This window comes from Passer domesticus, chromosome 10 (assembly GCF_036417665.1).
Source record: "Passer domesticus isolate bPasDom1 chromosome 10, bPasDom1.hap1, whole genome shotgun sequence".
Taxonomy (NCBI): domain Eukaryota; kingdom Metazoa; phylum Chordata; class Aves; order Passeriformes; family Passeridae; genus Passer; species Passer domesticus.
In genome coordinates, this window is record NC_087483.1 from 36,840,819 (window position 1) to 36,853,264 (window position 12,446).

The 12,446-nt window shown below is 41.2% G+C and overlaps 1 protein-coding gene across 3 annotated transcripts in view; it reads right to left on the reverse strand.

The window, feature by feature from the left end:
* Window positions 1-12,446, reverse strand: part of TMEM163 (transmembrane protein 163) — a 92,955-nt gene that overhangs the window by 15,575 nt on the left and 64,934 nt on the right. For all 3 annotated transcript variants that reach the window (XR_010369494.1, XR_010369495.1, XM_064435243.1), the window contains exon 5: window positions 11,567-11,663. Coding sequence is in view for 1 of the 3 variants with exons in the window: in XM_064435243.1 (XP_064291313.1) it covers window positions 11,567-11,663 (97 nt within the window). In the remaining 2 variants the exon portion in view is untranslated. The remainder of the gene's footprint in view (window positions 1-11,566; window positions 11,664-12,446) is intronic.

Here is a 12,446-nt window from a genome sequence, read left to right on the forward strand (position 1 = left end):
ACCGATTGCCATTTTTTGGAAAAAAAATCTATGAATCACAATACAAGATATTTTGAAAATTGTTCCAGAGATGTTCAAAATTTCACTTATTGATTCAGAATCCTGAAAATGCAATGCCTGTGCTATCATATCATGTTTCATCCTCTTCATAGCACTTTATTCAGAGCTTTTTCTCGGATTTCTTTACTGTCATGGCATGCCGCAAATTTTTGGGGTGAATTCAGTGTTCTTCCTGCACATGTCACTAAAACCACAGTATGTGGAAATGCATCTTTATTTGTTCTGCTATACAGTCACGATCAAAATGAGTCTAGCTACTCCACTGGAACCCAAGAATGTCCTAAATGTAATACACAATTCTGAATGAAGCCATGAATTTCTGAACAGGCTTTTTTATAGAAAATACATATTCAAGATCTAGGAATTGTTTCTAAGTTTGACCTTTTTATTTTTTCCCCAGTGAATCTCATCTCATGGGACAAGCTCATTTTGTTGCCAATACCAATCACTAACTACTAATCACTAATACTAATCACTGACAAAAGACCAAACAAATCAAAACTGCTTTGTTATCACTGTGGACGCAAGAAAGGGAAGAAATTAAAAAACCCTGCTCTGAATCCAGACGCTTTTGGCTGTGGCAAACAGCTTTTTGGAAGGCGGTATTCCTGATTTTATATCTGAACAAGTCCCAAATCTCTAAAGAACACCCAAAATCTCTAAAGAACACCCTAAAATCTCTAAACACTACCCAAATCTCTAAAGAACACTCAAAATCTCTAAACAACATCCAAAATCTCTAAACACCCAAATCTCTAAACAACACCCAAAATCTCTAAAGAACACTCAAAATCTCTAAAAGAACACCCAAAATCTCTAAACAACACCCCAAATCTCTAAAAGAACACCCCAAATCTGCAGACAGCCCCATGGCCAGCCGCTCCCCGCAGGAGCCACCGGGAGGCGGCAGATCCCGCACGAACCGAGCGCGGCCGTCAGCACAAACCCAAGAGGAAAAACCCTTTAAAACTCTCTTTTTTCAGTACTGCTCTGTGCTCGCTGGGTGTGCAGGCGCCCCAGAGCTGGCAGAAGGAGGGTGAGGCTGTTTGCTGCTGCCCAGGAGGTTTTGCGGGAGCACCAGAGCAGCCCAAAGCGGCGATGCCCGCAGCACGGGCAGCCTCAGCAGGTGAGGGTGAAAGAGAAGAAAAACAGCTCAGGGCATCGCCTTGGCGCTTTTTTGGTGCCAAGCAGCTGGAAATTGTTTAGGACAGCAGGATTTGTGAATTAGCCGAGGGAAAGCTGCTGTGGGCCAAGTCCTGGCTGAGCAGAGGTGTGGGACACGCGAGTGCCAAAGGCGCTGTGGGCTCCAGTCCACCAGGAGTGTGGGCTCCAGAGGGTTAAACACGTCACCCCGCGGCTGTGAAATGATTCCCGTCAAAAGAACTCGTCCTTCGGAGAGATGAAGGCAAGAAGAGCCGTAATGGAGGTCTAAATTAATAAAATGAGCCGGGCCATCTGGCACCATGTCCCTGCGGATCTTCCCGCAGCCGTGCCCTCCCGGTAGCCCTCGCCTTCCCATCTGACAGTCATTAGGGGCACGGAGCACATCCAGCCTGGCTCACCCGACCTGTCCTTGCTGCTATTTCAATTAAAGCACCAGCAAATTGTGACAGATGATAACAATTTAAATTCTGATCATTTCCATATGATAAAGGCTTCCCGGTGTGGTAAATAAAGCACCTTCCTTTTCCATTTCTTTTCATCATATTCCCTCACTGCTACTACACTGTAGATGAGCCCTAAATTAAAGGACACCTATATCTGATTAGATGGCTTCATGTATAGACCAGCTCTGTACATAAAGCAAGGAGCCCATCCTGGGCTGCCTTCTCATTACACAGCACTTTAAGAGCTACAATGTCCCTACTTAAGATTTATTTTATGCTAGGTTTTATACTGTGGTTTTATGCTTTCTTTCCTAGGAATAAAATCTTTTCCTCTTTTACCTAAGAAAAGAATAATAGAAGTCAGCAGGCAGCTTTCCTCCACTTGGTCCAAATGCATTGTCCCCAGCTGTGCAGTTGAGAAGAGGGGGTGGCAAAATTGTCACAACAGTTCTGTCCCTGCTTTCAAGGATTTCACCAAAAGCAGCGGTAATCTTATGGCTTCAGAAAAAGTTTGTTGGTTTTTATGTTGCTACTTGGGTCTCTTCCTGAATCTATTGTAGAACGTAAAAAAATTAAAAACTTCACAATGGATTCTTCAGTGCTTGGTTTACTAGGTAGAAATATTTTAATCCAATTCCCAGCCTAGTAACTAAGTTGCAGCTGATTTGTGTTCCTAATCTAAAATGCATATTGCTAATTCTGACCCTAAAAGTTTGCCCTGATTTCTACCATCTCCTCTCTCCCCACTCTCCTTTAGTTACAGTCCCTCCACTTCTGAGATGTAAAAATGTTCTCATTTCACCTGTACTGTAAAGTGTGGAGTCAAAAGATATTCACTGGTATGGGAGGAAGCTCTGTCCTTCCTTGGTCACTCATCCTACTGCAATCCCAGAACAAGCTGCTTCTCCCACCCCGACAGCTGCAGGCTTCCTTCCACTCCTCTGCCCTCTCTGGACCAGCCAAAAGTTCCTCCACACTCCTGCAGGAGCTGGGAATTACTGGTGCTGCCTTTTTCCTGCCATTTTTTCCCTTCCCAGAGAAGCTAGTGTCTCACAGTGTTTTGCCTCTCCTCTGCTGAGCCTGGCTCCTCTTGGCTGAGGAGGTAGGGATGTGTTTCTGGAATGCTACAGATGGTGTTGGCAGGAGCAAAGTCAGGGCTGGCCCAAACTGAGCTGCGTTTGTGTTGTTAAATATTAATTTTGCCCATCTCTGCAACTCACCATCTGTCTCCTGGATCCCAGCAATGACCCTTCTTCAGTCCAGGTGCTTGGTGACCATCCTCCCCAGCACCTGCCAGGTTCTGCTCCCCATCCCTACCTTCACACTTCCCACAGCCTCCTGCTCCTGCAGCTCCCCCAGCAGCTGCCAAGTCATCTGGGCACACTGGAATCACTAAAAGCCCCTCTGCAGAGTGTGTTATTCAGTGAAAAAGGACTCCTCTTCTGCCCCTGAAGGATTATGTTACTATATAGAGAGCAACAGAGAAGTTTCTAATACAAACACTCAAAAAAAAAAAAAAGTCCACAAAAAAAATCTCTCTCACACTTTCTCCCAAGTAATAAATAGTTTATGTAATCAGTCTAAAGGGAGCTCCTGGGAAGCCAGAGGGTCTCTCTCACTAGCAAACTTCAAAAGGGATGAGTTCTAATTGCACTTCACTGTCAGAAAACAAACCAACAGCCCAGTCTCTGACTCAAGCAGGAGACAGTCTCTTCACATGGAGATACAAAGACCTATTATTAGTACCAAAAAAAAAATATCTTATGAATGTTTAAACTAGTCTTTGGTGTGACAAAGCAATCCCACAGCACAGAATGCTTTTTCAAGAAGCAGATAACAAAGACAGGGTGTGCTGGATGCCATGGCAAGGCATGGGGCCCGGGAGCTGAGGGACTGGGAGCTGCAGAGAACTCTCTTAGGTGACCTTAGGACTCCTGCTAAGGGTCTGCTTAACTATTAGATCAGTCATGCTTGCTGTTCTCCCAGAATTGTTTAAACACCAAAGTTATGAAATACAAATTGAAATTGTGTTTGTCCACCCTCAGAAGAGCGAGAATGGTTTTTCCAATGAGCAGGAAGCTGAGACCAGCAATGCATTCCACATCACCCACCAAGAGGGGAGCAGCCACCAGCTTTTCTTTCTTATAAAATCTGGAAAAATCTCTTTCTGGCAAAATCTCTTTCTGGTAAAATCTGGAAATGAGGCTTTTCACCTAAGCAAAGAATGATGTGTAGCTGTTCATTTGTCCTAACCCTGGCTTACTCTTCAAGTATCCACAACATTCTCACCAATCTGCAAGAAGAACATGTATTTTAGGCCAAACTCCAAGCCATACATAGAAATAACAATTATAAAGTAGGATTCTAATGTATAATTAATGTATATGATACTCTGATTTCAAATGGCAAGCAATAAATTATATATGAGGTTCATAAATGTATAGTGAAACGTGTATAAAGACGTGTATATAATCATAAGTGTTATTTGTTATGTTGATACTGGCCTATAATTCAACTGCTGACATTGCTGAATATATGTTTATGATGTATTTATTTTAAACTATTAAACCAATAAATCAATTAGAACACACAAAGCTTCCATCCCTACCTTCCTTTTTCAGCTGTAATCAATAACATACAATAGAATAACCTATGGCCTAATTTTTCAAGAGATTTCATTTGTAAAAGCATTGGAGACACCATACGAGATGGGCTGCACATCCTTCATACACAAACTGATTACATCTTTCCTTTGTCCTGCAGGAAATGTCACAAATATTGCATGATGCTTGCTTACTCTTGCAAAAAAGTGTCCTCTGCCATACTAATGAGGACAAATGCCAAACTGCATTGACATTACATGTGTTATACTATTACCCAGGGAAATGCAAGCAGTAACTGAATAGTAAATGGATATTGATTTACAACCCCAGGTGAAATTAAAACAGCCTTTCTCAGTGTGGTTGGGTTGGGCTTTTTGAGCCTTCTTCAAGAAACAGGAAAAAGTCTGCAAGTTTTTTTGTGGCAATGATCAAAATAAAGCACATCATTCGTGTCTAAATTGTATTTGTACTACCCAAGAATAGCTAGTAATTGACATAATGAAGGAGAGGGGCAAATGATGAAGGGTTTTTCATCACAGAGCTGGCAAGCAGCAAATGCAAACACAAAGCAATGCTCAAAACCTATACTCAAGGATTTTTAGATTCCGTTCTCAATATATTAATAAAATGTCAAAAATCACTAAAATTCACACAGAAATCCAAGCATGTCATCAACAGTATGCAAAATCACTGTTCCTTCTTATTTGCAGTGAAATGTGTGTGTATCAAATCCTCAGGGACAGCATTGGCTGTGGATATTGCTCTCTGAAACATCAATAAAGGAATGGTAATTCCTTCCCCTATTGGGAATTATCTTATTATGGCTAACACAGGTTGGAGAACAAATGCTGAAAGTAACAATAAGGGGAATATTCTGAATCTCACAGCTAGGGGAAAAGGAGCCTCAGTAAATTATTTCTGAGCCAACAAGACATTATTCTATTTTAGGTTCAACACTCATCATTGTAGGAAAAAAAAAAATAAATTACATGATCTGAGAAATATTCATTTAAAATTAACCTGAAGGGTAAACAAAAATGAAGACTTTCTCTTCCAAATGTCAATTACTGATTAGCTTTTTAATTCAGGTGTATTGAACAAGAGCTAAAATTATCAGAAATTTTAATTCCAAACACTCCAGAAAGAAGAGCAGCTGGCCTACTTCATCTAACACTTTCAGCAAGTGCTGGAACAAAGGAAAAAAAATGGAGAGGGAAAAAAAGTTAAAGATCTGGTTGGTGAAAAATATTTCCTTAGGGATCAATGATATGAAACTGAAATAATAACTGCAGCATGTCATGTTGAAGCAGACCTATACAGAATAAATATTCCCAGCTAAATAAAAAATTTCCAGCTACATAAAATAGGACAAAAACACAGAAAGAACTGGAATTTGCAGCTGTAATGTGCCCACACATCAATGGCACATCTCTCTCTCCTATATAAAATTTGGTCTCTTTGGATTTTGTAATCTTTCCATATTTTTTGGGGGTTTGATATTGGCCCTGAAAGATCCTGGAAATCCTGGGGGCAGGGTGTGGGCTCCAAACAGCTCCTGTACAGGAATCTTACCCAAATCTGAAGCATTCTACAGATACAAGAGTAGGAGAGAAACAGCAAAATTCCCTTCCAAACGTGCTCCAAGGCAAGTGGAAAATGTTATCACATCTCTAAATTCTCAAAATGAGGAAGCTTTAATTAAAAATCTTTTTCAGGCAAGTGAGAATGGAGGTCACAGCTCGACAAAGCGCCTGGCACGTACGTGCTGGCAGAAATTGTCTCCACTCCCACATCCAAATTTGCCTCCAAAGGAAAAGGAAGCATCTCTACAAATCCAAGGTGAGGTTACATGGCAGACAAACCCCCTCTGAAAATGATAGGAAAACTCTGTTCTCCTCATTTACTCCTCTCTCCAAGAATCAGAGACTCATCACACGTTTTTTAATGCTCAGAAAGGGTAATGTAAAAATCTTCAAAACTGTGGGAGAAAGATCTATTCCACTTCTCACTGCACATATCCAATACTGGCATTTTCCAGCCCTCTTGGACAAACAGATCCCTTCAGCTGCAATATTTCTCCTAAATCTACCTTATAATTAACCCTGAAATTCATGATTTCATTAAATAATTCATTTCAACACACACACCATTCTATGGATCACTGTTGAAGAACACTGCTCTACATCACAAATACCAAAAAACATTGGCACAAGGGATTGTGTTTTGAACCCTGAGGATTTTTATTATTATATCTCAGTTGCTTGGAAATGAACTTTTCTGCACAGTTAAGAGATGTATAATTAATAAAAATACAGAATTATATAGTAAGTGTATAATTAATTGTCTGGCCAACTCTCCTGACACAGAATATAATTTTTCAGGGCAGGCTTCTTTTTAATTAAAATATAAAGTCCTGTGCAAAGGGAAAACCTTAAGTTTACCTAATAATGACAATTTCTGGGCTTGCTGCTAACTGCAGGAAATGAAATCTACAGTTAAAGTTCTCTAAAAATATCAATTCAGTGCTAAACAGTAATTTGCAAAAGTGAGCATATTGCATAAATCCCTGGTGACCCTTATCCTTTGAATTCCGTGGGCTCTCCAGGCTTCTTCATCTAAAGATGGAGATAAAATTAAAAAGAAAGGCATGAAGAAAGTCACTGAAGACCAAATTTGGGACTTTTGGGCCAGTAGGGCCATGGTTGCTGTGGCATGTAGGAAACACACACACTACCAAAGTCACAATTCCATTAAACCTCCACTTCTCATTAAACTCATCCAACTTATTTTAAACTAATTGATCTACCTAGGCATTCATATCCTGCCTTACAGGCTATGCCAAAGTTAGCTACAGTCCTCAGCATATCAAGCTAGGAAACCAAGAGGAGCAATCCACTGTTGCTGTGTTTCCCAAGGTTTTGAGGCATTCAAAAGAATTACAAAAACACTGCCTGTGCTGAAAGCCTGTGCTGTGACATAACACTACCTACTGAGACACAGCAAGAGGTAAAAGAAACATGAAGCAGAAGGGGAAGGCAGAAGCAGTATTAAGAAATACAGAAAGTCAGGAGCTCTAATTGTCCTCCCTCCTGTGCCAGTGCAGATCAGGAGTACTGTCATTCACAGGGTTACAACAAAATTGCATTCAGCATGGAAGAAAAGAGAATTCAAATGGGTGACTGGAAAATGCCTGACTGAGCTAACCATGAGCCCTGTAAATTGAACAGCACCTCTCTGCAGCCTAACAAGAATCTGTGGGCATTTAAGCCCCTTACAGAATGGGGAAGTCAAGGTGCAAATGCCATTAATGTGCAATGAAACTGTCATTCTCTTCCTGGTCCTCTGAATCCTTCTGAGAATAGCCAGACCTGCCCTGCAATCATCATGTGAAATGACAACAATACAGAAGGCTCCTGTTTCTAAGTGTCCATGTAAGTAAAAGAATATCTGCTCAAAACATTTGGAAAATACTTCAAATTCTTTCTTAATCACATAGTTTTTATATTTCTCCCTTATTGCTAGTATGTTCATGAAAGCAATTCTTACAAGATTGACTTTAAGGACAACAGAATCTCTACATCAAATAATTCACAAAATCTTTCCAAGAAAATTTGTTGCTACATGCATATTAAGAACTGACAGACACATAACCAGTGTATCTCATATGCAACAAGAAATACAATGAATTTCCTATAATTGACCCAGATTCAAAAGTTACTGACACTGCTTTTAGGATTTTAGTCATAGTTCTTTATCATTAGCAAGCAGATACTTAAGTTCCCAGTCTGTTTTATTTCAAAAATTAAACTTGTCCATATCATATTATTATTATTTTCTCCAAAACTTCTGCAATTTAAAATGAACTCAGAGAAATTATTACAAAGTTCCTGACTTTTACCAGATATAAAGACATAAAAAGAGACTTTATAGCTCTGAGAAAATGCAGTCAGTCATGTTGCTTTATTATTATCATTAGGTTAATCTTGAATCCCCCACGTAGAGCAGTGCGTTCCAAACCATCTCCATTCTCAGGGCTGACTACCAACTTTGTGTTCAGCATCTGAACACCAAGAGCAACATTTTCCAGTTGGGTGTTTCCCACATTATCTCCCTTAAGATTAAAGTCACACAGCTAAAATTTCACAAGATTCATGTAAAATTACCCACATCTTCAATGACCTTTGCTGCAATAAAGAGCAATAAGGATGTAAACTGTACCAAAAAATCATGGGACTCTGACTCACATGTGAAACTTCTGTTCAGGCACAGATCCTCTTAGTTTAGTGCCAAGCTCTTCACTCCAGTTTTATACCAGTTTGGGACACTGGTGGAGTTACACTACCTTTCCTTGGTCTTAATGCTCTGCTCTTGCTCACACCATGAGGATAATTCCCTGCTCTCAAAATAGCAAGTTAATATCAAATCCCAGTAACACAGATAACACCAGCAGAAAATATTTCAGGTCACTATTTTGATGCAGAACTGGTTACTTTATTGCATTTTACTTTAATGCTAAAATGCATTAAAGTAAAATGCAAAAAACCATTAACAGACAACATCGTTCCTGTTATATACATGATATATAGCCATACATTAAAACCAAATTACATGGTAAGATACTACAGAAATTAGTATCATTAGCAATTAGTGGTCCAAGGAGTAGAAGACAGTACCCTGAATAAAGGAGCAGAGACAGAAACTTCTGCCTCCTACTGATGAAATTTGAGCAGATTGCCGCTCTGCTCAGATGCTGATGATATGTGCAGCTTTGCTGGGAGCACAATCAGTCAACAAAGACCCAAACAACTGAGAAGAACAATTTCTGCTTAGAGCAGCTAAGGGAGCAACAAGCAACCTGAAAACCAGCATCACAGTCAGGCACAGTTAGGGCAACTGGAAAGGTTCCTATTCAACAATATCCTCTTCCCCCAGTTATTTTTAATGTTGGCAAACCCCAGGCATTATGCCTCACTGGCCATGACTTGCAGCAGTGGTGCAAGTCTGAGCCTTCCCATTTTTCATCGTTATTCTGAGTTTGCACAGAGATATTTCACCTGTCACACAACCCTTGCTGAATCAGTTTCCCACAGGGAGATGTACTGAAAGGCTTTGAAATTAAAATGCTTGCCATGGCATTTAAGAGGAATTAAACAAAAGTACCATCTCTTGCCATCCCATGCTCCATCCTACATTCCAGGCAGAATTGCCCGGTATGAAAATCCTTTAGGTGTGTGTGCATGTGGCTTTTACCCTGCCACCAGTCATCCAGAGCCCATGCCTTGCCAGATACATCCTTCAAAGTTTTGGTAGTACTTGAGTGCCTAGATGAGTGAGAACAGTCACAGGAGGAAGATTACCCAACCATATTTATAGGTCTGATTCCATATCTTTTCCTACTGTCACTGCATTTAAAAACATTAAAAATGAGGAAGTACAATATCATAAAAATAAGAAAAACCATAAAATGCAAATCATAAAAAAATGCTTACAATGCAAATATGAGACATTTATCCCCCTGTCAGAAATAGTGCCCTCTCTTGTAGGCTGAACTGGTAATGATGAAAGAATGAGATAGAGATGACACGACTTTTAAAGTTTTGTTCCTACTGATAGAATTATTAGAGCATTTTCCCACAATGAATTAGACTGAGACTTCCAAGTTAACCTGATATATACTACCAAAAATTCACCAAATGAGTATTTTAATTATGGTTGTAACCTCCCTTTTCCCTTCTCCTACACTGAGTCAGGGCTATATATTTCAATTTCTCACTAAACAGGAGTCAAGCTGTAGCCAGTTTGCACTGTTTGGCTACAGACAAGTTTGTTCCTCAGCTGACCATCACAGCAGGGTCTCCCCTCACCCTCACCTGCCTCCTCTTCAGCCTCACTGGCACATGCCCCATGCTCATTCCCCAACCCAGTTCTGTCAAAATGTTTTGATTGGGTTTAAGAACCAACTCCTGGAAGTGTTTAAGCTAACCCAGATCATTTTGACAGAACCAGGCTGGTGAACTCCATGTGCTGTAATGCTGGCAAAGCTGAGGAGGCAGGAAAGTATGAAGACTGGAAAAGAGGGCAAGCAAAATGCAAAGAGAACCTGAATCACCTGCAGTCAAACAATGCACCTGGCTGCAATTCAGTAACGTGCTAACTATGGGCTGTGCTGCTCATCCTCACCCAGGTTTCCATAAACTACTGAAAACAAGCTCCTGGAATTGCCCCAGCTCCTTGCAAGTTTCCATGAGAACACAGGACCCAGCTGGTCATCTGCACTGCTAACAGTGGCTAACAGATGGAGTTCCATTCTGGCTTTTTGACTTTCCAGCTCTGCCTCCATGTCCTGGTTGAAAGGAAGGAGTTTTGGTTTCTGTGTGGTGCTGTATTGAGAATAGCACTTGGCAGGGTGAATCCTGGAGGTGAAAGGCTGAGCACACAACCAGACCAAACTTCACAAAGGCTGAAGGCAAAGCTCTGAGTCAGGCTGTGCACACAACAACTGAACTGAAGCCTCCTTTTGTTTGAGCGCATTAGGAAGAGTCTGGTGGGAGTGGAACCACTGCCAAATGGTTTTCCCAGCGAGCAGCTTGTTAAGATGAGTAGAAGTTAATAGCCAGTACTGAAAGGAAGCAAGCAGCACAGGTCAGAGCAGAGCTGAGAGAAAGGCCACAGGGGAGAGCTGCTCCACAGGCCAGGTAGGGGCTGCTTTCACAGCCAAAAGAAAGCAGAGAGTAGGAGGAAAGCCCTTTGTGATGCTCCAAGGTGAGTCAGTCTAAAAGCCAGCTCCTTCACCCAGCATGCTCCCCTCACCTGTTTCATCCCTGCTACATGTACATGGCTCTGGAGTTGGAGGCAAGAGCTGGAAGACATTAAAATATAATCCTTTTTTTTTCCACACTGAAAATAAAATACTGAAGCCATTGGAGTAGTAAACTGTGGAAACATGCTTCTCATAAAATTATAGTACATTCATTAAGCCCAAAGAGGCCTCCTCTCTGTAAGTGAACTCCTACAGTCCTGTGTAGAAGATTTAAGTGGTTATGCTGAAAGAGATTTGGCGTCAAACCTATAAAAAAACCCATAATTAAACTCCAGAAGTAGACTAGACTCTATCAATCACATAAATAAAAAACACTGCTAGAAGAGCAGGGCCAGTATGTGAGCCAGGCAGGAAAGACACCTGCTAGAGCTCCACAGGGTTCAGTGGGGCTGCTGAAAGGAGACACTGGCAATTCCCAGTCCCACTGGCAGGGCAGGCAATAAAGGGAACATTGAAAAGAACAGGAATCACCTTACCACTTCTGGAAGCACCCTCTTCGCAAGATCATGGATGGCTTTGATCACAATACATATTGATGACAGCAGAAATATGACACCCAAGATAACACAAGCCCTGGGGGGAAAAAATAGAGAAAAATACAAAGAAATGTTAAGAACATATTTGAAGTTGCCAAGTCTTCCAGGGTAACAGAGGGTGGCAGAATATTAATAATAAAAAAATGTCTTCAGGAGCTAAAGATAGAGGCTTAAATTAAAGAACAGAATGAAACATCCAGTTCCTCTCCCATTCTTAAAACCTGGATTATGTACGAGAAGGCAGGGCACAGCAGATGATGTTCCATTCTCTGATGTTTCAGAGAGAATGACCTGCTACTTCTGCTCCTGATGATTTATCACAGAGTCCTCTAGAGAAGGATTGTTTATCTGCATTTGTTTGTTTTGCTAGGATCTCCCATTAGAAATAATGAAGGGAACTCCATTCTCTTTACCAAGCCAGCAGAGATATTTGGTAAATGTGGTCAGTAGCATAAGAGAGCCTGGAACAGCTGTTTTCTCCCCAGTCAGGTGTGATGTGACTCAGGAACTGGCCCACAAAAGCTGGCTGACTTGCCTAAGGCCACTTGCTGAGCCAGTGACTGCTTGACAGAAGATACATGAACTTCCTGCAAGGATATGCTGACATTTCATCTGACAGCCACTCTGAAAGACAAGCTTTTCTACCCCCCCAACAGGCTTAAACCAACACAGCCCCAAATCTGTGAGCTGGAAACTGTGGATCACATTTCCTGTGGCAATACCTACTGCTGGATGCCTGCTGAATGCATCTTCCCTTTCCCTCAGCACAGCTTTTATTCCTTGCACACTTCTGGGGAAGACAGACAAACTTTCCCTTTCC